Here is a 25,068-nt window from a genome sequence, read left to right as displayed (position 1 = left end):
TATCTGGAAACACGCAAGAACAACTTATTTCAAAAAGTCATGGTATAGAATATTTAAAAAGTCATAGTATGGTATGTCGAAAATACATGAAATGTTCTCGTATAGTATGTTGAAAAAAGTGATAAAAAGTCATAGTATAGTATGTTGTAAAAAGTCAACAAAAGTCATAGTATAGTATGTCCCAAAAAAATCATAAAAAGTCATAGTATAGTATGTTGAAAAAAAATCATAAAAAGTTATAGTATATATTTGTCAACAAAAGTCATAGTATAATATGTTGAAAAACTTAGTCATAGTATGTCCCAAAAAGTCATAGTATAGAATATAAAAAAAAGTTATAAAAAGCAATACTATAGTATGTCCAAAAAAATCATAAAAAGTCATAGTATTGTATGTCCAAAAAAATTAATAGTATAGCATGTCGAAAAGAATCATAAAAAGTCATTGTATAGTATGTCGAAAAGTCATAAAATGTCGTAAAAGTCAGGGTAAAGTATGTTGAAAAAGTATTTAAAAAGTCATAGTATGTTTAAAAAGTCATAGTATGTTGAAAAAGTAATTAAAAAGTGATAGTATTAGTGGTGCCCTAATACTGTATCTGAAGTCTCTTTTATATAGACCTTAGTGGTCCCCTAATACTGTATCTGAAGTCTCTTTTATATAGGCCTTAGTGGTCCCCTAATACTGTATCTGAAGTCTCTTTTATATAGACCTTAGTGGTCCCCTAATACTGTATCTGAAGTCTCTTTTATATAGACCTTAGTGGTCCCCTAATACTGTATCTGAAGTCTCTTTTATATAGACCTTAGTGGTCCCCTAATACTGTATCTGAAGTCTCTTTTATATAGGCCTTAGTGGTCCCCTAATACTGTATCTGAAGTCTCTTTTATATAGACCTTAGTGGTCCCCTAATACTGTATCTGAAGTCTCTTTTATATAGACCTTAGTGGTCCCCCTAATACTGTATCTGAAGTCTCTTTTATATAGACCTTAGTGGTCCCCTAATACTGTATCTGAAGTCTCTTTTATATAGACCTTAGTGGTCCCCTAATACTGTATCTGAAGTCTCTTTTATATAGACCTTAGTGGTCCCCTAATACTGTATCTGAAGTCTCTTTTATATAGACCTTAGTGGTCCCCTAATACTGTATCTGAAGTCTCTTTTATATAGGCCTTAGTGGTCCCCTAATACTGTATCTGAAGTCTCTTTTATATAGACCTTAGTGGTCCCCCTAATACTGTATCTGAAGTCTCTTTTATATAGGCCTTAGTGGTCCCCTAATACTGTATCTGAAGTCTCTTTTATATAGACCTTAGTGGTCCCCTAATACTGTATCTGAAGTCTCTTTTATATAGACCTTAGTGGTCCCCTAATACTGTATCTGAAGTCTCTTTTATATAGACCTTAGTGGTCCCCTAATACTGTATCTGAAGTCTCTTTTATATAGACCTTAGTGGTCCCCTAATACTGTATCTGAAGTCTCTTTTATATAGACCTTAGTGGTCCCCCTAATACTGTATCTGAAGTCTCTTTTATATAGACCTTAGTGGTCCCCCTAATACTGTATCTGAAGTCTCTTTTATATAGACCTTAGTGGTCCCCTAATACTGTATCTGAAGTCTCTTTTATATAGACCTTAGTGGTCCCCTAATACTGTATCTGAAGTCTCTTTTATATAGGCCTTAGTGGTCCCCCTAATACTGTATCTGAAGTCTCTTTTATATAGACCTTAGTGGTCCCCTAATACTGTATCTGAAGTCTCTTTTATATAGACCTTAGTGGTCCCCTAATACTGTATCTGAAGTCTCTTTTATATAGACCTTAGTGGTCCCCTAATACTGTATCTGAAGTCTCTTTTATATAGACCTTAGTGGTCCCCCTAATACTGTATCTGAAGTCTCTTTTATATAGACCTTAGTGGTCCCCTAATACTGTATCTGAAGTCTCTTTTATATAGACCTTAGTGGTCCCCTAATACTGTATCTGAAGTCTCTTTTATATAGACCTTAGTGGTCCCCTAATACTGTATCTGAAGTCTCTTTTATATAGACCTTAGTGGTCCCCCTAATACTGTATCTGAAGTCTCTTTTATATAGACCTTAGTGGTCCCCTAATACTGTATCTGAAGTCTCTTTTATATAGACCTTAGTGGTCCCCTAATACTGTATCTGAAGTCTCTTTTATATAGGCCTTAGTGGTCCCCTAATACTGTATCTGAAGTCTCTTTTATATAGACCTTAGTGGTCCCCTAATACTGTATCTGAAGTCTCTTTTATATAGACCTTAGTGGTCCCCTAATACTGTATCTGAAGTCTCTTTTATATAGGCCTTAGTGGTCCCCTAATACTGTATCTGAAGTCTCTTTATATAGACCTTAGTGGTCCCCTAATACTGTATCTGAAGTCTCTTTTATATAGACCTTAGTGGTCCCCTAATACTGTATCTGAAGTCTCTTTATATAGACCTTAGTGGTCCCCTAATACTGTATCTGAAGTCTCTTTTATATAGGCCTTAGTGGTCCCCTAATACTGTATCTGAAGTCTCTTTATATAGGCCTTAGTGGTCCCCTAATACTGTATCTGAAGTCTCTTTTATAGACCTTAGTGGTCCCCTAATACTGTATCTGAAGTCTCTTTTATAGACCTTAGTGGTCCCCTAATACTGTATCTGAAGTCTCTTTTATAGACCTTAGTGGTCCCCTAATACTGTATCTGAAGTCTCTTTTATAGACCTTAGTGGTCCCCTAATACTGTATCTGAAGTCTCTTTTATAGAGCCAGTCCCACAATGAGCTTTCCTTAGGATGTGCCATTTGTGTCTGTAGCTTTAAATGCTATTGAGGAGGAGAGAGGGGGGGGCAAGGTGGAGGGTGGGGATGTGGCCTTGACCAACTGCCACTTTGCTCATTTGAAAGCCATGATGTCTGTCTCTCTCTCTCTCTCTCTCTCTCTCTCATGGGGGGGCCAAATTCTCTGGGCGGGCAAAGCACAGAAAGGGGAGGTAACCTTTCCCCATATGACTTCATAAACGGAAGATTCTTGATTGCCCATCTGAGCTTTAATTTTTTCAAAGGCAGAGCAGGATACCCAGGGCTCGGTTTACACCTATTACCATTTCTAGCCACTGGGGGACCATAGGCAGGCTGGGGGAACTCATTAATGTTAAAATTCCTCATAAAGTGACATTTTCATGCCATGGGACCTTTAAGTTTCAGCTCCTGACCTCTCGCTCCAAATACCAGAATCAACCTTGTTGAGCTGCAGCTCCTCTAAGAGACCTGCGTTGACTTAATACCTTGACTGCAACTGATTATTAATTTGAATCAGATATGTTCAGGGGTGTCGGACTGGGGGTGGAACAGGGACCGGGGGCCATCACGTGAGCAGGCTCAAAAAGATGCTAGAAAGAATAGCTGTGGATGTGGGGAGGGGCCCAGAGAGAATGCCTTTCTACAGGGCCCATCATTTTGTGCTACACCCTTGGATATGTTGATGCAGAGACACATCTAATACATGCAGGGCAGTTGTCCACAGCATCATGCCCAATTAGATATAGTATTTTTAATTTATTTATTTAACCTTTATTTAACAAGGTAAGCCGATTGAGAAAAAAATTTGCATTTGCAACTACGACCTGGCCAAGACAAGTCATAAAACATGCAAGACAACATAGAGTTACACATTAAATACGTAAAATATAAACATACAAAATACAATATACAAAAAAATACAGATCAAATATAAATACAGAGTGTAGTACAGAATCTGTATACAGTGTGTATGATCATCTTGCAACACCAGGGACACCCTTTGACGCCGTAGGCAGGTGCTGGTGACAGGAAGCTATTATCTGGGTGATGTCACAACTGGCCTCACAGCATTTAGTAGACAAGGGACAGGACTGCATGGAAATGCAGAATATTAAACTACTGTCAAAAATGTATTTATTACTAGAAAATTCAGGGAGAATATGTTTTATTTGTTTTGACAACATATAGATGCCTGTAATGTATTTTCACAAAGATCAATAACTGACAAACTGATGTTTAAAGATGCTCTATTTTGCATCGGCTGCAAAGGCGTACACAGGAACAATTCACACATTTAAAAAAAGAATCACTTTTTCACGTAGAATTCTGTCATTTTGCACACTAAATCTACAGTGATCTTCAAATGTAAATTATTTTACATTAACATCAAAAATTTAGTTTGAAAGCAATTGCAGTATGTGTTGCTACACTACTGGATGCAGTAAAACATGTTACTGCATTGTAGCCTTAATCTTTGAAATATCAAAAATCTGAATATTACGAAGAAGAACAGTGTGGAGATGATATTCCTGAAGTGTGGTGTGAATAGAGCCTCCACTGTGGGAGAAGGGCTTAAGATGTTCTGCAGTTAGAGTTGGTACTGGGTAAAAGGAGAGGATCATTTCTGCTCCATCTACAGTTAGACGTACGTTGCAAAGTTTTAACATGTACGGTTGATTTATTATTTCATTTTGAAAGTTTCAAATTGTAATTGTCTGTTGTAGCATCAGGGCAATAAGCACACAGTTTGGACTGATGAAGTTTTTTTTTTGTTTTTTTTAAGATTATTTTTTGGGGCATTTTTTCCCTTTATTTAATGGTGACAGTGGATAGACAGGAAAGGTGGGAGAGAAATGGGGGATGACACACAGCATAGGGCCGCAGGTCGGACTCGAACCTGGGCCGCTGCAAAGGACTCAGCCTACATGGGGCGCACGCTCTCACTGGACTGGACTGATTAAGTTTGGCACAGGACTGGACTTGTGTCCAAATCTTGAGGCTTTTTCCTGCATGGCAACAGGGATTTCTTAGGAAGAAAAAGAACAGAGGAACTCCCTGCTCTAACAACAACGTTTACATAACCAAATATATAAAATCAACAGGGTTAGGAAAAGGAAAGATTGGAATTTCCTGCTGGAGCCTGGGTCTATATCTATGGTTGGAGATGGATGGATGGACCTCAGAACAGCCCTCTGCAGAGTATAGTTCAGGTCCCCCCCGACCACCATGAAGCCCTGCACACACACACACACACACACACACATCAAATGTAAAATACCAGTTTGTACATGACACATGTATTGGAAAATAATATCGTATCGTTGAGAGTACATTAATATTTATGGTACAACAAGTAGATCCAACCAGGCAATCTGATTGGACATCTAGACATTTAGAACCTTCTACGTCCTGCTATGCCCTGCTCCACCATGAACTACTACAACTACTATTTCTAGTCATTGTTCCATTATCTCTACACTTCATGTAAAGTGTCTTGAGATAACCCTTGTTATGATTTGATACTATAAATAAAATGTACTTTCAACTTCAACTTTCACATTTTTTTGTCCCTGGAGAGTAATTGGTTTTGCAGCAGGTGGAATACATGAAAAACAACAAAGTCATACAATTCAGAAGGAGATGGGGGGGCGGTGACCTGAGTACCAGTGGACTAGAAGATCAACAATAGACTTTGACATTTCCAAGTGTACAAAGCACATTATCAATAACATCTAAAAAGCGGCATAATGAGGACACAGCCACAAATACCCACAATACAGTGCAAAGTGACCAGAAATGTTGAATACATAACTAAACTACTCACTTTGCGAAGTGAATTGGGGGGTTACTACCTCCTCCTCCAGACTTAATCACAGGGAATCTCAACCTGGAGCCAGAAGGCTAAATCGGAAAATCCAAGCCATATATATATATATATATATATATATATATATATATATATATACAAGTGAAATTTCCACATTTGTGATAGCAGAAATGGGCTTCATGACAGGCTGTGCATCCAGGAAAGAAAATGTAAAATCATGAGATAAACAGTATGACATTCTCCTTCTGATGTAACTATGCCCTGTATTATATTCCCTTTGCATCCCTAATATAAGCCATGCAGTTATGTGAACAGCTACTCGTAACGCAGCACACAGGGATTCAATGACCATTTGTTGTCCGCTGTTGGTAAAATATAGCATCATTTCCCAGAAAACCTTTCAAATCTGCTTAGAGATGTGGACTGCAGACTTGGTGATTTGGACTCGGGTAACCTTTCTGATGACTTACAATTTGACAAAGCAGAGCTGTCTCTAAACAGTCCTCTCACAGTGAACAGTCACATGGTCTCTAAACAGTCCTCTCACAGTGAACAGTCACATGTTCTCTAAACAACGGTCACATGGTCTCTAAACAACGGTCACATGGTCTCTAAACAACGGTCACATGGTCTCTAAACAACGGTCACATGGTCTCTAAACAGTCCTCTCACAGTGAACAGTCACATGGTCTCTAAACAACGGTCACATGGTCTCTAAACAACGGTCACATGGTCTCTAAACAGTCCTCTCACAGTGAACAGTCACATGGTCTCTAAACAACGGTCACATGGTCTCTAAACAACGGTCACATGGTCTCTAAACAACGGTCACATGGTCTCTAAACAACGGTCACATGGTCTCTAAACAGTCCTCTCACGGTGAACGGTCACATGGTCTCTAAACAATGGTCACATGGTCTCTAAACAGTCCTCTCACAGTGAACAGTCACATGGTCTCTAAACAGTCCTCTCACGGTGAACAGTCACATGGTCTCTAAACAACGGTCACATGGTCTCTAAACAACGGTCACATGGTCTCTAAACAACGGTCACATGGTCTCTAAACAGTCCTCTCACAGTGAACAGTCACATGGTCTCTAAACAACGGTCACATGGTCTCTAAACAACGGTCACATGGTCTCTAAACAGTCCTCTCACAGTGAACAGTCACATGGTCTCTAAACAACGGTCACATGGTCTCTAAACAACGGTCACATGGTCTCTAAACAGTCCTCTCACAGTGAACAGTCACATGGTCTCTAAACAACGGTCACATGGTCTCTAAACAACGGTCACATGGTCTCTAAACAACGGTCACATGGTCTCTAAACAACGGTCACATGGTCTCTAAACAGTCCTCTCACAGTGAACAGTCACATGGTCTCTAAATAGTCCTCTCACAGTGAACAGTCACATGTTCTCTAAACAACGGTCACATGGTCTCTAAACAACGGTCACATGGTCTCTAAACAACGGTCACATGGTCTCTAAACAATGGTCACATGGTCTCTAAACAACGGTCACATGGTCTCTAAACAGTCCTCTCACAGTGAACAGTCACATGGTCTCTAAACAACGGTCACATGGTCTCTAAACAACGGTCACATGGTCTCTAAACAATGGTCACATGGTCTCTAAACAACGGTCACATGGTCTCTAAACAGTCCTCTCACAGTGAACAGTCACATGGTCTCTAAACAACGGTCACATGGTCTCTAAACAACGGTCACATGGTCTCTAAACAACGGTCACATGGTCTCTAAACAACGGTCACATGGTCTCTAAACAGTCCTCTCACAGTGAACAGTCACATGGTCTCTAAACAACGGTCACATGGTCTCTAAACAGTCCTCTCACAGTGAACAGTCACATGGTCTCTAAACAACGGTCACATGGTCTCTAAACAACGGTCACATGGTCTCTAAACAACGGTCACATGGTCTCTAAACAACGGTCACATGGTCTCTAAACAGTCCTCTCACAGTGAACAGTCACATGGTCTCTAAACAACGGTCACATGGTCTCTAAACAGTCCTCTCACAGTGAACAGTCACATGGTCTCTAAACAGTCCTCTCACAGTGAACAGTCACATGTTCTCTAAACAACGGTCACATGGTCTCTAAACAACGGTCACATGGTCTCTAAACAACGGTCACATGGTCTCTAAACAATGGTCACATGGTCTCTAAACAACAGTCACATGGTCTCTAAACAGTCCTCTCACAGTGAACAGTCACATGGTCTCTAAACAACGGTCACATGGTCTCTAAACAGTCCTCTCACAGTGAACAGTCACATGGTCTCTAAACAACGGTCACATGGTCTCTAAGCAACGGTCACATGGTCTCTAAACAACGGTCACATGGTCTCTAAACAGTCCTCTCACAGTGAACAGTCACATGGTCTCTAAACAACGGTCACATGGTCTCTAAACAACGGTCACATGGTCTCTAAACAGTCCTCTCACAGTGAACAGTCACATGGTCTCTAAACAATGGTCACATGGTCTCTAAACAGTCCTCTCACAGTGAACGGTCACATGGTCTCTAAACAACGGTCACATGGTCTCTAAACAACGGTCACATGGTCTCTAAACAGTCCTCTCACAGTGAACAGTCACATGGTCTCTAAACAATGGTCACATGGTCTCTAAACAACGGTCACATGGTCTCTAAACAGTCCTCTCACAGTGAACAGTCACATGGTCTCTAAACAGTCCTCTCACGGTGAACAGTCACATGGTCTCTAAACAACGGTCACATGGTCTCTAAACAACGGTCACATGGTCTCTAAACAGTCCTCTCACAGTGAACAGTCACATGGTCTCTAAACAATGGTCACATGGTCTCTAAACAGTCCTCTCACAGTGAACAGTCACATGGTCTCTAAACAATGGTCACATGGTCTCTAAACAACGGTCACATGGTCTCTAAACAGTCCTCTCACAGTGAACAGTCACATGGTCTCTAAACAATGGTCACATGGTCTCTAAACAGTCCTCTCACGGTGAACGGTCACATGGTCTCTAAACAGTCCTCTCACGGTGAAGTCCTGCACGGATCAACAGCTGGTGGCTGCTCGCTCTGCCTGCACGCTGCTGCAGTTCAGCGGCTAACGAGCCAGCTAACTGCTAACAGACACCGCTGCGACCAACAACCAATACACATTCTGTCATTATATATGTAATGTATGAAAGGTTTCTAGTGTCAATGTATTGGCCAGCAGTGGCTGCTTGAGCTTTTTCCATGATGGAACATAGAACGCTGCTACGTCAGAGCGGCCAAAGCATCAAACAGCTTCCCCGTACTTTTTGACCAGCGTCCTTGACAGGGCGGCCAGAGCTTCTTTGCAGCTCAAGTCGGCGGCGGTGTGTACGTACAGTTACACTTCATAACACTATTGTATAGAGCTCCGGGAGTAAACGTCACGCAATCCCAGCATGCACCAGTCAATAAAAAAAACCCGCCATTTTGGCAGGAAAGAGTCGGAGCTGAGCCAGAGTCGGAGCTGAGCCAGAGTCGGAGCTGAGCCAGAGTCGGAGCTGAGTCAGAGTCGGAGCTGAGCCAGAGTCGTAGCTGAGTCAGAGTCGGAGCTGAGCCAGAGTCGGAGCTGAGTCAGAGTCGGAGCTGAGTCAGAGTCGGAGCTGAGCCAGAGTTACGAGTTAGCTACGTTTACTAGCTAGTTGCTCCTGTTGTATTTTGCTTCCTTTTTCAATGAACGCAAGATTAAACATGGTGGATAGCTGCTGTGCGCCAGGATGCCAGAACCATCAGGGAAAAGATAAAAGGAGAGCATTTTATAGGATTCCTAAAGATCCCAAGAGAAAAAGGAAATGGATTGCTGCTATAAAATGTGCTAGAAGCCGACAGAACCAAACAAACAAACAATGGATATCGGTTATGCTGTGACCACTTCATATCAGGTAACGTATTACTAGAGGGCGCCACCACTAGAAACCTAATTATAGGTCAGAATGATGCTGGAACAAACCACTGATGGGGGAGGACATACTCTGTAGTATAGTTATGGCACAGTGCAGTATAATAGTGTAGTATGTAGTATAATGAAGTTTTACAGAAACACTCACAGGATAATAGTTGATCTTCATCTGAGTGAAGTCCAGTCTTTCAGGAAGAGGGATCAGGACTCCTTTGTCAAACCATTCTACACACACACACACACACACACACACACACACACACACACACACACACACACACACACACACACACACACACAAACACAAACACACACTTGTATAGTACCCTTTAAGTGAGTTTAAGTGTGTGTTTCTGACAGTGTATCAGTATTTACCCTCAATGAATGATGCAATCTTTGATGATGTGTCAATAAATGTTGCCTGCACAGAAACAACACACACAAACAGATAGGTCTTCATGATGACAGGGAGTTCAACAGGACCATAAAGGTACAGTTCAAAGTTGAATTGACGGATAATGTGACATAACTTTGGCCCAAATTGAACCCCTATGGGCCATACACAGAGTGGATGAAAAAGTAAAAGCATGAGATGTTTTCTTACCAAAAATCTTCCCCATATCGTTTTAGGTTCAATTTTACACCTGAAAAAGTTTTAGTGAGTAGTCATAAAATACTACACAGTACAATATGATATGAATAATGTGAGTGTGCTTACTCTGAGCTTAGAGCCTGAAGAATCAGATGGCATCCTTCCATATCAACATTTATACGAACCTGACACGTCTGGAGGAGACAGACACAGTTTTTTAAAGAGTGTAAATGTGTGATTGGTCAGAGTCAATCTAAGCTCTCTGGAAGTGTTGACCAACATGAATCTGACGTCTGAGGAACATCTCAAATGTCCTGGACAGAAACACTGGTCTGAAGGGTGTGTCAGCAGCTGTTGATGGATGTACAGGTAACTATCACTGGATTACTGTCATACTGATACTAGTCCCGCATTGCCAGACCTTCCTCCACAGCACTGTGGAGGAAGGTCTGGTTAGTCCACACAACTGTCTGGATGGGAGAAAAACATACTCTGGTTTATTAGCATTTCTTTTTTTGGCATTGCTAAATAGTCTCAGGAAGGAACTTGTTTTGGTGGAACATGTGGACGTTCAAAAGTAGTTTTAGTCGTGCAACAGAAAACTCCAATTGGACAGATAGTCTAGCTAGCTGTCTGGATTTACCCTGCAGAGATCTGAGGAGCAGTTAACCATAGTCCTCACAAATCCACCAGAGGTTAGAACGCCAACACAGAGACAGAGGAAGGGGACGGACTTCCGGCCAAAATGAAGGACATCCGGCGGAACCATGGTGGCACTTGGGCAATCCTGGAAGTGGAACATCATGGATATAGACCACTGATACTGATTGTGTGTAAGTGTGCTCACCACGGGAAGATGCGGAAGATCTGGGTTAACTAAAGATTGGGCGATGGTCTTCATGTCGACATAGACTCCATCCTGACTGATGGTGACGTCTGGCACCTCAGTTAGCTCAACTTCAACACGACCCTTCAGTTGTTATAAAGACAGAATTATGAAGAGACACAAAACAATGTGTTAAGATAGTTATTATTTGAGACTTGAAAACTGAAACTGAGAACTGAAACAAGGTTTGTGGTGTTTCTGCTCACCTCAGGTAATCCCCAAGTGTGTAGAACATAATTTTCTATAGTACCAATCTGTTGGGGAGAACAGAAGAGGTCGTGAGAGAAGGAGCAGCATCTTCCTTCTTCAATATATCCCAAACCAGCCTGTATTTCTCATTGATCGGTGCAGACTGCAGCGTTGTCTCTAAATACTGGACCAATCTCAGTAACTTTGGTCCAAAGTTAGGGTTACAACCCTTGAAGGATGTGTCAGGTATTATTCGGCTGTTCTCACCTGTGGAACGTCCAGTTGTAAAGGCCCGTGGCTGTAGAGAGCCTGGGCCGCGCTTTGAAACAGGAGCTCAGAGATGCCCACATAAGCCATCCGGTTACTTTCTGTGAACACCGGCTCTACACCTGCTGCTGGTAAAGCAGGCCTTATGTCACCGTGATACAACACACCCTGAAACACAGACAGGAACCACTTTATTACATCATAAACATTATCTTTACATCTGACTTTGAAGTAAAAGCACAGTAGTATCAGCATCAAAATAAACTACCACAAGTAAAAGTCCTCATTCTGCAGAATAATCTATATTTTATTATTGTATTATAAATGTGTTGATGACTTTAGTGTTACAGCTGGTGAAGATGGAGCTTATTTTAATGACTTTATATCCTGCTTTTACATCATCATTTATCAACTGATTATATTTGGTGTAAATAATCTGAATCTGTAAAGTTACTAAAGCTGATGTAGTGCAGTGAAAAGTACAATATTTCCCAGTAGAGTAAAAGTAGAAAGTAGCAGAACATGGACATACTCTAGTAAGAGACACATCTACCTTGAGTACATTGACTGGTTATAACCAGAGCTGCACACCAGGAGTCTCCTCCTCGTTAGTAATCTTTTCTGTTGTCAGAAGAGCTAAACGGTTGAAGAGTTATAGTCTTTAAGATGTCTGTCTCTTACTTTGAAAGGCACGTCGAGGCTGTTGGACGTCACCGTGACGTCTCCGCTCAGAGAGTAGTCGAGGTTGATACCGAGGTCTTTGCTCAAACTCATCGCCATGGTGACATTCGCCAACATGGAGTTAACTTTAGGGACAGCATGTCTCTTAATAGCAGGACAGATCTGCAGACAGACAGACAGACAAACAGACAGAGAGACAGAGAGACAGACAGACAGACAGACAGACAGTATCACAGTCTGACCCGGTCTGCACCTAAACATGCAGGTTCAGGACTCGGTTCAGTGCTGTTATAGACTGAAAGAGGAACAAACCTTGGTCTTATATAGATGCTTGAACAGTTTTTTGAATCGGTTCAGCACAGGCCTGAAACACAATGGGAACATCTGATCAATCAATCAATCAATCAATCAATCAATCAGTCTATGAAATGTGGTTTATCATTCATGTTCCCCAGAACTAAAGACTCCGCTGATTGTTTTAAAGCATCATTATATAACTATTTTAACATTAAATTAACAGCTTTAAAATCATGTTATCCTGTCTGGAACCAGGCTGGACTCTCTGTGGCTGAAGGAGCCAGAACTTGTGCCGGTGGAGCGTTATGGAACCATGCTTCTGGACAGGGTTGAACTTATATCTAGGGGTTGGACTCAGTTCTTCTCTGGAGTGGCGGATGTGCGGATACCCAAGCCCCTGGCTGAGTGCTGCTACGTTTACCCCCGGTAGACGAGACAGTCGCCTGCCTTCGCCTGCGGGTTGTTATCCTACAGTCACATTAGCTACAAAACACAGAGACACGCACTCCCTTGATGGGCATTCCTGGGCATGCCTAGCCGCTTCTATCGCGATAGTAGCATGCTATTGCCTAGTATCTGCAAGAGTTCTTACAAGTCACTTCAGAGCTATTGTCAAGTCACAAGAACAATGTTTTTGGATTTAAAAATATTTATTTCTCGATAGGGTTAACAAAATATATGAGATAAAATGCCAAACATATCAGATATGTACAGAAATACGATGTCCTGAAGCGTTTCTGCCATCTTGAACAATTTTCGACTCGAGCAACCAACGTACATACGTCACGCTGCCCTCACGCTGCCTTCACTACTATTGGCAGTCGCTTTGTCGCATCACTCAGTATTTGCATAAAATAGACTTCTTTTTTATTTTTGCCCTGCCTTGCTCGTAGCAGTGGCACGCTCGTCGCTTGTCACTGGCAAACAGCCACTCCCATTGAAAATGAATGGCAGCCTGTCGCTTTTTCGCTGTCTCTTGTAGCTAATGTGACTGTAGGGGTAGGGAGAAAACTCAGACTGTTGTTTGTGCTTATGCACCGAACAGGAGCTCGGTGTATTCGGCCTTCTTGGAGACCCTGAATGGAGTTGTGCATGAGGCTCCAGTAGGGGACTCCCTGGTCTCACTTTGCCAGACCCTCCTCCACAGCGCTGTGGAGGAAGGTCTGTCTAGTCCACACAGCATTCCTGGATGGGAGAAAACGTGCTGGCGTCAAGCGCTGCATGGAGCCTTGTGTGTGTATGTTCAAAAGTACTTGGTACTTAGTCGTGCAACAGAAAACTTCGATTGGACAGATAGTCTAGCTAGCTGTCTGGATTTACCCTGCAGAGATCTGAGGAGCAGTTAACCATAGTCCTCACAAATCCACCAGAGGTTAGAACGCCAACACAAAGAAAGCATTAGATAATGAAAACGACGGAATTTCCGGCGGCAACGTGAGAAATCCCGGAAGTGGGAGGTGAGGGATATAGACTAGGGACTCCATAGTTCTGCTGGGAGACTTCAACATGCGTATGGGCAATGATGGAGACGCCTGGAGAGGCGTGATTGGGAGGAACAGCCTCCCTGATCTAAACCCGAGCGGTTGTTCGTTGTTAGGCTTCTGCAGTACTCATGGATTGTCTCAAACACCATGTTCGAAAATAAGGATGCTCATAGGTGTACCTGGTCCCAGAACACCCTAGGCTGATGATTGATTTTGTAATCCTCCACCATCTGATGGTGATTGGCGGACATATTTCTGTCTTGTAGTTTTAGTCTCTATGCAGAATTTGATGCATCTGGCCCCTGATCTTAGTCTCTTGTTACCCGAGTCCTTGGTGGAACTTCATGGCGATCTTGTCAGCTTGGACATCACAGTTCAGTATCTCGAGACTCAGACGTCCTTGGTTTTGGTTCAGTCTCACTCCAATGGTGGCCCTCACACCTTTTCCTGTTACAATAACCGGCCCTTCGTCGACACTGAAAACACATCAAATGTTTGTCCAGTGATTCAGACGATGCTCTGTTAGATGAATTTAACATGATTTCCTCAGGAGCTGTTAAAAGCACAAAGTGACAGTCACAGACTAGCAATGTGGAAACACTTTCATTTTCATCATTTTCAATGGAATTTGGTGTAAAAATGTTTCTCTCATTTCTGAGAGAATTCATCTGTTTCGTGATGTCACAAACATGTCGACAGGACGTCATACTGCATGTTCACACGTTATTTGCATATTGTTTATTAATTCCTGCAGTTGGTATTAATTGTAAAACTACATGCAGAGACCGGAGGTTATATGAGGGGCCGTTAAGGCCATAAATCAAGAATGCATGCACATACACAACTTTCACCTCACAAACACACTACTTTTATGCACATATACACAACTTTTTGTCCCAAAAATTTTGTGTGAGCTAAAAAGTAGTTTGTGTACGAGCTAATATTCAAATGAAGGCCCAGCGAAGCAGTCATTTTCTCTATACGTCTGAATTTTATTGGATCCTCAATTTCAACCTTTTTTTTGGACTGCGGCTGTGGCTCAAGTGGTAGAGCAGAGCAGTGGTCTTGTACCAGTCAGTAGGTCGGTGGTTTAGGGTTACAGCTCGCTTTGTTAAAAGAAAATGTACGCTATAACTTAATGATTATTACTAATTAAACCATTTAAAGTCGTATTGATAATGTTGGAGTGTTCAGTCATCAAATAAACTTTGGGGTTTTTACATACATCTTTCCCCGCATATTGATTTCTCGTTGAAGCTCTGCAGTAAAGTTCAGGTCCCTGAACTCAAACTGAAGACCTGAATCCTGCTGGAACCTGACAACAACCTTATCACGGTCCACGTCCAGACGATTCAATGTCAACCTGAGGACGAGGAGAAAACAATACAAATATGCATCATGATTAAAAGCAAAGAAACAAAAGATAATGATAAAAAACTTTAAAAGGAAAAACTGAAATCTAATAAAGAAATCATTTAAAGGGGAACACAAAGAAACAAAAAGATAATATCAATAACAAGTAATAATGATATTATTATTATTAATATGGTTATTTACCTTTTAATTTTGCACTTTGCCACTTTCATGCCCTTAAACTGAAAATCTGGGAAAGGTTTGCCAACCAGCTCCTTCAAATACGCCTGACCGAAAGATTTCACTGCAAAAACACAAATACTACTGAAAACACAGTACTCATATAACAGATATAAAACCAAATGTTCAGCTCATTCTCTGTAACTGATGCAGCATGAAAGCAGGGCGGAACCAGCCAACAGCCAACCAGCCAACAGCCAACCAGCCAACCAGTGGATGAAAAGCTGTCACTGATCTGGAGATAGCAGTGTGTACAATTGTAATACAGTCACACCGTTTAGCTGTCAGCATTTTAACCGTGTTTAATCCAACTACTAGCTAGTGCTAGGCTAACATTAGCTGCTGTGGAGTGTAGTGTTAACTAGCGTCACATGCAGCGGTGTTTCTGTTTCCTGTAACGTCTTCAGCCGAAATGAGGTGCCGAAATCATCGTTGCTATTCAGTCCGGTAGATACCGGTTGTGAAGGATTTCGGTACACAACCCTATTCAGGAAGAAGATTTGTATAAGTAAATGTTCCAATAATGATCCAGGCAGAACATTCTCGTCTCCCTCCTTCATTTTACAGTCCAATGGTGCTAGAACGGCTCCGGGTCAAACCTCAACATGGAATGGATTAATCCGCGTTATTTTATAACGTGTTAAAAAATTATCAGATTAATGAATCAAAATGAACGCGTTATTTTGACAGCCCTAGTTTTTTTGTTTTAAACCTAACTCTTATTCTATAACTTAACTTATTATGCTATTAGTTATGTGATAGCACAGTTGGAGTGGAGTCAGGAATTTATTTCACTGCTTGCTGTGAGTGTATGACTGTGCATGTGACAAATGAAGAAACATGAACACTTAGGGTCAGTTTGTGATCATTTCACTGAATTCTGGGAGACCAGACACAGACTGATCATGTGTCCATTACTGCAAAACCTCAGCAAGAAGGTTCTGGGTTCAAATCCAGGTCGTTCCGGGCCTTTCTGTGTGGGGTTTGCATGTTCTTCCTGTGTTTGCGTGGGTTTCCTCCGGGTGCTCCGGTTTCTTCTCACCATAAAGACATGCATGCTGGGTAACTAGGACTTCAGTTGAAAATTAGCCGACTGGCTAACACGGGCGCATTTACAGAAATGTTGATTAATGTGCATTGTCCTAATCACATAAACTTACAAACAATAGTACAAGGAAAAATGGCTGCTGATCTGACATGGGCAGCATATATAAAGAACTGGGGCTGGCATTCGCCCACATTCCTGTTTGACATTCCGGTTTGACAGGAATGTTTGAGAGGAATGTTTGACAGGAATGTTTGAGAGGAATGTTTGACAGGAATGTGGGCGAGGCGTTTTAGGCAGCTGAGAAGAAGAGTCTGTGGGAGAGAAAGATCCATTTGGAGGGAAATGTGTTTTTTGTACTTTATACATCTTTTATATACACAAAAACTACATAACACACTTAATGAAGAGGGAAATTGTTGGTTACAGTGTTGCATTATTTTTTTTCAATGCAGATCTTACAAAAATCCGGTGCTCTGTCTGTGATTCTCACTTTGAGTCCGGTGGGACCGTCGGCAGAGATGGAGGAACACAGGGAGAACAGGAAGTAGAGGGACAAGACATAGGGAGTCATCCTGACCAACTGAAACACAGAAGAAACACTGTGGACATGTTCAACCTGGGCCACGTTCAGCCCCGACAACACGTAGCAACAGCTTTTTTTAACCTTTGTGCTGTCTTCCCATCGACCAGGCACGTTGTTGTCCTCCCAGGTCAAAGAATTGAGCAGCTTTTCCTAAATATTCAAGTCTTATTTACAGATTCAAACTGCATTCACACCTTAACATCTTTCATCCATTAGGAGTTTTATAAATTCTATTCATACTTTCTGAGAATATTGATTAATTTGAATTAAAGCCGGCAATTCAGTTTCACATCAGCTTTTACACAATCTGTCATTTAGAATCGGTTGTCCCTACAACTTTATCTTCTTACACGTTTAAACCAGCTGTTAAGAAAACCTTAAAATAATCCCCATTTTGTTTCATACATTATTGGTATTATTCAACATTTCAGTGATATTCAAACTAATTAAAACCACTCCCACTTTTCCATTATTCTCTCTACTTCACCTCCTTACATATTTAAACCAGCAATCCAGTTTAGGTTTTCAGCATTCACACGCATGTTCTGCAGGAAATGCATTTTCTAGTTGTCATTTAATTTAATAACATATAAAGGTGTCATCATTACACGCTGCTTACAACTCAGAACAGCATCAGAACCAAACAGATCTTTAAATGAACAATGATTTATTTGCTCACAGAAACCTTTGAGAACTAACCTTTGAGACGAGCCACCGTTAAACCGTGCATCATTGGTGCGCTATGGTACTTATTAAATAGGTAGCACCACACCATCACACTTCTCCGCTAACTCCCCGTCTACCCGGCCCCAGCAAAATCAAAATAAATCAGGACTCACCCAGAATGTTCTCAGAGTAGCGAGTAGACCTTCTCAACAAGCTGTCAATGTACAAACAACTATATACAAAACCTAGTTCCTGTTTAACCGGTGTATTTATGGTGTCTCTTTCTAAAGTTATGCTAACAGAGATACACCCAGTCTTGCTATGCAGATGCATGACAGTCATGACTGGCTCCCAGGCAACAACAAAAGATTGAGATGTAGGTCAGGGGTTTTCAAATTGGGTGAATGTGAGACAGCTGAGCCCCCCCTTCCCCAAAATCCTGTCCACCTGCCCTAACCCACACACACCTCTGCAGTAAATGCCATCTTTTGTGTGTTCCAGGCAATGATGACTTTCAATAACAAATAAAATATAAATATTTTAATATTGTAATTGAAGACATTTTATTTCCACAACTTTTTAAAAAGTGCATTCATAAACAATTCTTTGCAACAGTAAATCAATAACTTCATGCAGGCCTAATTGAGGCTACTTTTAAAATCACTGAACATCAGTCGGCCTACCCACAAGTCAACAAAACATGCTTAACATGTGTTATGATGGGGGGGGGGGGGGTCTGGGCGTCCACCCCCTGAACATTTTGAGCATTAAACCCTTCTTTTCCTGCATTCTGGTGAATTTTCATGCACCTATTTCTGCCTTTTTCTGAATCAATATGTTGCAAATAGCTTTATGTAAAGGGAAACTTTACAATCCAATATTAGGGATATTACAATCCAAATATAAAAACAATGGAATATATTGCAATAAGGCTCTCAGGCATTCTGTATTACTTTCAACTAATGATCCATTTACTCTTCCCTCCTGTTTTGCATCTTTTTTTGGGGAAGTAACCTCCTTAAATGTGCATATAACAATTATTCACCTCAATTATACATTATTCATTTTTATTTATTAATAAACCCCTGGACTGTAATATTTCAGATGTGTTTGAGCCAGATTTCTGCTCATGTTCAAGACTTTGTACACATTCAAAATATAACTCATCCCATCTGTGTTCTTTTTTGGAAGAGTCGTGATAGTTTGAGAAAAATAAAGTTATAATAGGCTATTACAATAATAATTACGTGATTGCTCTGCTGATACGTTAGATCTCAGACCTTCTGACAGACTCAGAGCACTGAGACCAGAGACCCGTCTGGGTCTCTGGTCTCTGATTGAGACAAAGTTTAGGGAAGTGGCTGAACGCTGCTCTACATCGGAGGTGGAAAACCAAAACTACGGCAGAAATACACAGAGCACAAACGCAGCACATCTGCCGCAGCATGTCAACAGCAGAGTGCATCCATAAACCTGAAGCTGCACAGCGTTTTACAGCGAGAGTGGACACTAACCGACGTCCGGTGTCATATTTGACAGTCAACTTTTCAAAATACATTCGGGGCTACACTCAAAACATTCAGGGCTGAAGCCCCGGCAAAATCAGCTGTCAATGGGAACAATGAGGCCGCGCTTTTGATTCGCAGAGGTGTTGGATGGGGGGCTGCACTGCAGAGAGAAACAAACACAAGTCGTCCTCCACCTGCAGCCGTGATCTGTATCTGTTTTTAATCAGGGTCAGTGCGGAAAACCAACACTCACACAAGTAGGTGGAGGTGAAGGGGATTAGGACTTCCATAGCCTTAGTGGAGATCTGGGGGAACTCGCTCTCCACAGACAACCATGAAAGCGTGATGGACATTCTCCCGGTCTCTGTCCCAGTGCGGCAGAGGTGCAGCCTCGGACCCCAACCAGGTGAAACCTAACTTTAACTCAGGATCATATTTCCTACGTTTGTTCCTGTGTCCTGTCTCCTCCCTTAATGCTGACTTCTGTTGACTTGGGACAAGCAAACAATCCATTTTAAAGCTAATACACGCACGCACAATTACAGATATCAATAGAGCTGCATACAGTTATTTTTCCTTCGAGTGTCGCGCCTCCCCTGTGGCTATTTGGCGCCCCCCAGGGGAGGCGCGCCTCACCTATTGAAAACCCCTGATGTAGAGCAAACTTAATACTAACAAACTACCAAATATGTGGTGCATGTTATCAGTGTCTAACAAAGGAAGAAAGCAAACAAACAAAGGTGAACTCATGCTGGTTTGGGTGAAGGGAAAGCTGCACCCTGGCCTCTGGGCAGACTAGGAGGACTAGTCAGGTGCTCCCAGTTACCTTCTTATGACCTCAGCCACAGACCTGCAAGTAGACCAGCAGACAACAGTACACAGACACAAATGGCATCCCTGTTTCCTCCACTTGCTTCCCTTCCTTGAGACTTAGTCCCTCCCACCGAGGAAGCACAGGAGAGACACGAGGAAATTGTGAGAGGAGAGAGGAAACAAGGTAATGTCTTTTAGAGGGATGAAACGTCCTTTCCTCTGAAGTATCACATGACTCCGTCAGCTGTTTGGGTGGAGTTAGCAATTCCTTCAACTGCACGGCTTCCAGGAAGACTGATCTCTGTATCCTCGATCATAACTCCATCCTCCCTCCTCACTCATCCCTCCTCCATCCTCCATTCCCCCTCCTCCCTCCTCAATCCTCCCTCCTCCATCATCCATTCTCCCTCCTCCCTCCTCAAACCTCCATCCTCCCTCCTCCATCCTTCCTCCTCTATCCTTCCTCCTCCATCTTCCCTCCTCCATCCTCCATTCCCCCTCATCCATCCTCTCTCCTCCATCCTCCCTCCTCTATCCTCCCTGCTCCGTCATCCATTCTCCCTCCTCCCTCCTCCATCATCCATTCTCCCTCCTCCCTCCTCTATCCTCCCTCCTACATCCTCCCTGCTCCATTCTTCCACCTCCCACCTACATTCTCCCTCCTCCATCCTACATCTTCACTCCTCCATCCTCCCTCCTCTAACCTCCCTCCTCCATCAGCCATTCTCCCTCCTCCCTACTCCCTCCTCCATCATCCATTCTCCCTCCTCCCTCCTCACTCCTCCTCCATCCTCTATCCTCCCTCCTACATCCTCCCTCCTCCATCGTTCCACCTCCCTCCTCCGTTCTCCATCCTCCGTTCTCCATCCTCCCTCCTCAATCCTCCCTCCTCTAACCTCCCTCCTCCATCATCCATTCTCCCTCCTCCATCCTCCATTCTCCCTCCTCCCTCCTCTATCCTCCCTCCTACATCCTCCCTGCTCCATTCTTCCACCTCCCTCCTCCATTCTCCCTCCTCCATCCTACATCTTCCCTACTCCATCCTCCCTCCTCTAACCTCCCAGCTCCATCATCCATTCTCCCTACTCCCTACTCCATCCTCCCTCATCCATTCTCCCTCCTTCCTCCTCTATCATCCCTCCTCCCTCCTCCTCTCTCCTCTATCCTCCCTCCTACATCCTCCCTCCTCCATCGTTCCACCTCCCTCCTCCGTTCTCCCTCCTCCATACTCCCTCCTCTAACCTCCCTCCTCCATCATCCCTCCTCCATCCTCCCTCCTCCATTCTCCCTCCTCATCCTCCATTCCTCCTCTATCCTCCCTCCTCCATCCTCCCTTCTACATCCTCCCTCCTCTATCCTCCCTCCTCCATCCTCCCTTCTACATCATCACTCCTCTAGCCTCCATCCTCCCTCCTCTATCCTCCCTCCTCAATCCTCCATCCTCTATCCTCCCTCCTACATCCTCCCTCCTACATCCTCCATCCTCCCTTCTCTATCCTCCCTCCTCCATCCTCCATTCTACATCCTCCCTCCTCTATCCTCCCTCCTCCATCCTCCCTCCTCCCTCCTCCATCCTCCCTCCTCCCTCCTCCATCTCCTCCCTCCTCCATCCTCCCTCCTACCTCCTCCCTACTCTATCCTCCCTCCTCCCTCCTCTATCCTCCCTCCTCCATCCTCCCTCCTCCCTCCTTCATCCTCCCTCCTCCCTCCTACATCCTCCCTACTCTATCCTCCCTCATCCATCCTCCCTTCTACATCCTCCCTCCTCTATCCTCCCTCCTACATCCTCCCTCCTCCATCCTCCCTCCTCCCTCCTCCATCCTCCCTCCTACATCCTCCCTCCTCCATCCTCTCTCCTCCCTCCTCCATCCTCCCTCCTCCCTCCTCTATCCTCCCTCCTACATCCTCCCTCCTCCATCCTCCATCCTCCCTCTTACATCCTCCCTCCTACATCCTCCCTCCTCTATCCTCCCTCCTCTATCCTCCCTCCTACAACCTCCCTCCTCCGTCCTCCATCCTCCCTCCTCCATTCTCCCTCCTCCATCATACATCTTCCCTCCTCCATCCTCCCTCCTCTAACCTCCCAGCTCCATCATCCATTCTCCCTACTCCCTACTCCTTCCTCCATCCTCCCTCCTCCCTCCTCCCTCCTCCATCCTCCCTCCTACATCCTCCCTACTCTATCCTCCCTCATCCATCCTCCCTTCTACATCCTCCCTCCTCTAGCCTCCATCCTCCCTCCTCCATCCTCCCTCCTCCATCCTCCCTCCTCTATCCTCCCTCCTACATCCTCCCTCCTACATCCTCCCTCCTCTATCCTCCATCCTCCCTCCTCTATCCTCCCTCCTCCATTCTCCCTCCTCCATCCTCCCTCCTACATCCTCCCTCCTCTATACTCCCTCCTCAATCCTCCCTCCTCTAACCTCCCTCCTCCATCATCCATTCTCCCTCCTCCCTCCTCTATCCTCCCTCCTACATCCTCCCTGCTCCATTCTTCCACCTCCCTCCTCCATTCTCCCTCCTCCATCCTACATCTTCCCTACTCCATCCTCCCTCCTCTAACCTCCCAGCTCCATCATCCATTCTCCTTACTCCCTACTCCTTCCTCCATCATCCATTCTCCCTCCTTCCTCCTCTATCATCCCTCCTCCCTCCTCCTCTCTCCTCTATCCTCCCTCCTACATCCTCCCTCCTCCATCGTTCCACCTCCCTCCTCCGTTCTCCCTCCTCCCTCCTCCATACTCCCTCCTCTAACCTCCCTCCTCCATCATCCCTCCTCCATCCTCCCTCCTCCATTCTCCCTCCTCATCCTCCATTCCTCCTCTATCCTCCCTCCTCCATCCTCCCTTCTACATCCTCCCTCCTCTATCCTCCCTCCTCCATCCTCCCTTCTACATCATCCCTACTCTAGCCTCCATCCTCCCTCCTCTATCCTCCCTCCTCAATCCTCCATCCTCTATCCTCCCTCCTACATCCTCCATCCTCCCTTCTCTATCCTCCCTCCTCCAAACTCCCTCCTACATCCTCCCTCCTCTATCCTCCATCCTCCCTCCTCCATCCTCCCTCCTCCATCCTCCCTCTTACATCCTCCCTCCTACATACTCCCTCCTCCATCCTCCATCCTCCCTCCTACAACCTCCCTCCTCCGTTCTCCCTCCTCCCTCCTCCATCCTCTAACCTCCCTCCTCCATCATCCATTCTCCCTCCTCCCTCCTCCCTCCTCCCTCCTCCATCCTCCCTCCTCCATTCTCCCTCCTCCATTCCTCCTCTATCCTCCCTCCTCTATCCTCCCTCCTATATCCTCCCTGCTCTATCCTCCCTCCTCCATCCTCCCTCCTCTATCCTCCCTCCTACATCCTCCCTCCTCTATCCTCCCTCCTACATCCTCCCTCCTCTATCCTCCCTCCTCCATCCTCCATCCTCCCTCCTACATCCTCCCTACTCTATCCTCCCTCCTACATCCTCCCTCCTCTATCCTCCCTCCTCCATCCTCCCTCCTCCATCCTCCCTCCTCCCTCCTCTATCCTCCCTCCTCCATCCTCCCTCCTCCCTCCTACATCCTCCCTCCTCTATACTCCCTCCTACATCTTCCCTCCTCCATCCTCCCTTCTACATCCTCCCTCCTCTATCCTCCATCCTCCCTCCTCCATTCTCCCTCCTACATCCTCTCTCCTCCCTACTCCATTCTCCCTCCTTCCTCCTCTATCCTCCCTCCTACATCCTCCCTCCTACATCCTCCCTCCTACATCCTCCCTCCTCTATCCTCCATCCTCCCTCCTCCATCCTCCCTCCTCCATCCTCCCTCCTCTATCCTCACTCCTCCCTCCTACATCCTCCCTCCTACATCCTCCCTCCTCCCTACTCCATTCTCCCTCCTCTATCCTCCCTCCTCTATCCTCCCTCCTCCCTCCTACATGCTCCCTCCTCCATCCTATATCCTCCCTCTATCCTCCCTCCTACATCCTCCCTCCTCTATCCTCCCTCCTACATCCTCCCTCCCCCCTCAAACACATTTCTACCAGACAACCTGGCATCTGTTGTTGTCCATCAGGAAACACACAACAACAACACCTTATTTATTTCTTTATATATGATCTCACTCAGAGACCCGGAGGATGCTGGGAAATGCAGTTCACACACAGCAGATCATACAGATATATAAAAACATTAAATATTCCAAATACAGATAAATAATAAACAAAATGTTTCATATGAACATAAATCAGCTTCTGTTCAAAGAGAAATATTTAAATTTGTCAAACACACACACACACACAGACAGACACACACACACACACACACACAGACAGACACACACACACACACACACACAACACACACACACACACACACACACGCAGACACACATACATACACACACTACATGTACATCACACTACACACACTACACACACGCAGACACTACGCAGACACTACAGATGCACACATACAGATAGCATCACACACAGATACACACACACAGACACATTACATTACACGCAGACACACACAGACACACACACACACACACACACAACACACACACACACACACACACACACACACACACACACACACACACACACACACACATGCACACACACACACACACACACACACACACGCAGACACACGCAGACACACACACACACACCGATGCACATACACACACACACACACACACACACACACACACACACACACACACACACACACTCCAGCAGGTATTAAATGGCAGTGTATCGGTCTGGTTTGGTCCGGCTCTGGGTGTGTTTCCATGGATACCGTCAGTCTCTCTCAGTCCAGGAGGTGATCCAGTGTTTGGGTGACTTCCTGTTTCTGGACGAAGCAACGCCATCTTGGATCAGGAAACCGTCAGCGTCCG

General features: G+C 44.2%; 1 protein-coding gene across 1 annotated transcript; it reads right to left on the bottom strand.

Annotated features, from left to right (window-relative positions):
* Positions 1 to 3,555: 3,555 nt before the first annotated feature.
* LOC144513891 (phospholipid transfer protein-like) lies at positions 3,556 to 18,101 on the bottom strand. The gene is made up of 16 exons (XM_078245084.1): positions 18,036 to 18,101; positions 17,278 to 17,346; positions 17,104 to 17,193; positions 15,530 to 15,629; positions 15,198 to 15,335; positions 14,296 to 14,448; positions 12,504 to 12,555; positions 12,192 to 12,353; positions 11,511 to 11,678; positions 11,261 to 11,308; positions 10,812 to 11,138; positions 10,295 to 10,362; positions 10,181 to 10,220; positions 9,952 to 10,060; positions 9,725 to 9,801; positions 3,556 to 5,043 (listed from the first exon to the last, which is right to left on the bottom strand). Exons 2-16 carry the CDS (start codon positions 17,294 to 17,296, stop codon positions 4,870 to 4,872), a joined length of 1,725 nt encoding a protein of 574 aa, XP_078101210.1. The 5' UTR covers positions 17,297 to 17,346; positions 18,036 to 18,101; the 3' UTR covers positions 3,556 to 4,869.
* Positions 18,102 to 25,068: the final 6,967 nt, after the last annotated feature.

The sequence above is a fragment of the Sander vitreus genome, unplaced genomic scaffold (genome assembly GCF_031162955.1).
Source record: "Sander vitreus isolate 19-12246 unplaced genomic scaffold, sanVit1 ctg370_0, whole genome shotgun sequence".
In the NCBI taxonomy this organism is placed as follows: Eukaryota; Metazoa; Chordata; class Actinopteri; order Perciformes; family Percidae; genus Sander; species Sander vitreus.
The sequence above is the reverse complement of the archived record's forward strand: the minus strand, read 5'-3'. Positions and strand labels throughout refer to the sequence as shown.

What these genes read in the sequence shown, in the direction of transcription:
- LOC144513891 (XM_078245084.1), bottom strand. An exon ending in ACGGTCCCACCGGACTCAAA is followed by an intron (nt 15,630 to 17,103) that starts GTGAGAATCACA and finishes GTGTTTTTGCAG; the next exon opens with TGAAATCTTTCGGTCAGGCG. An exon ending in GCAAAGTGCAAAATTAAAAG is followed by an intron (nt 15,336 to 15,529) that starts GTAAATAACCAT and finishes CCTCGTCCTCAG; the next exon opens with GTTGACATTGAATCGTCTGG.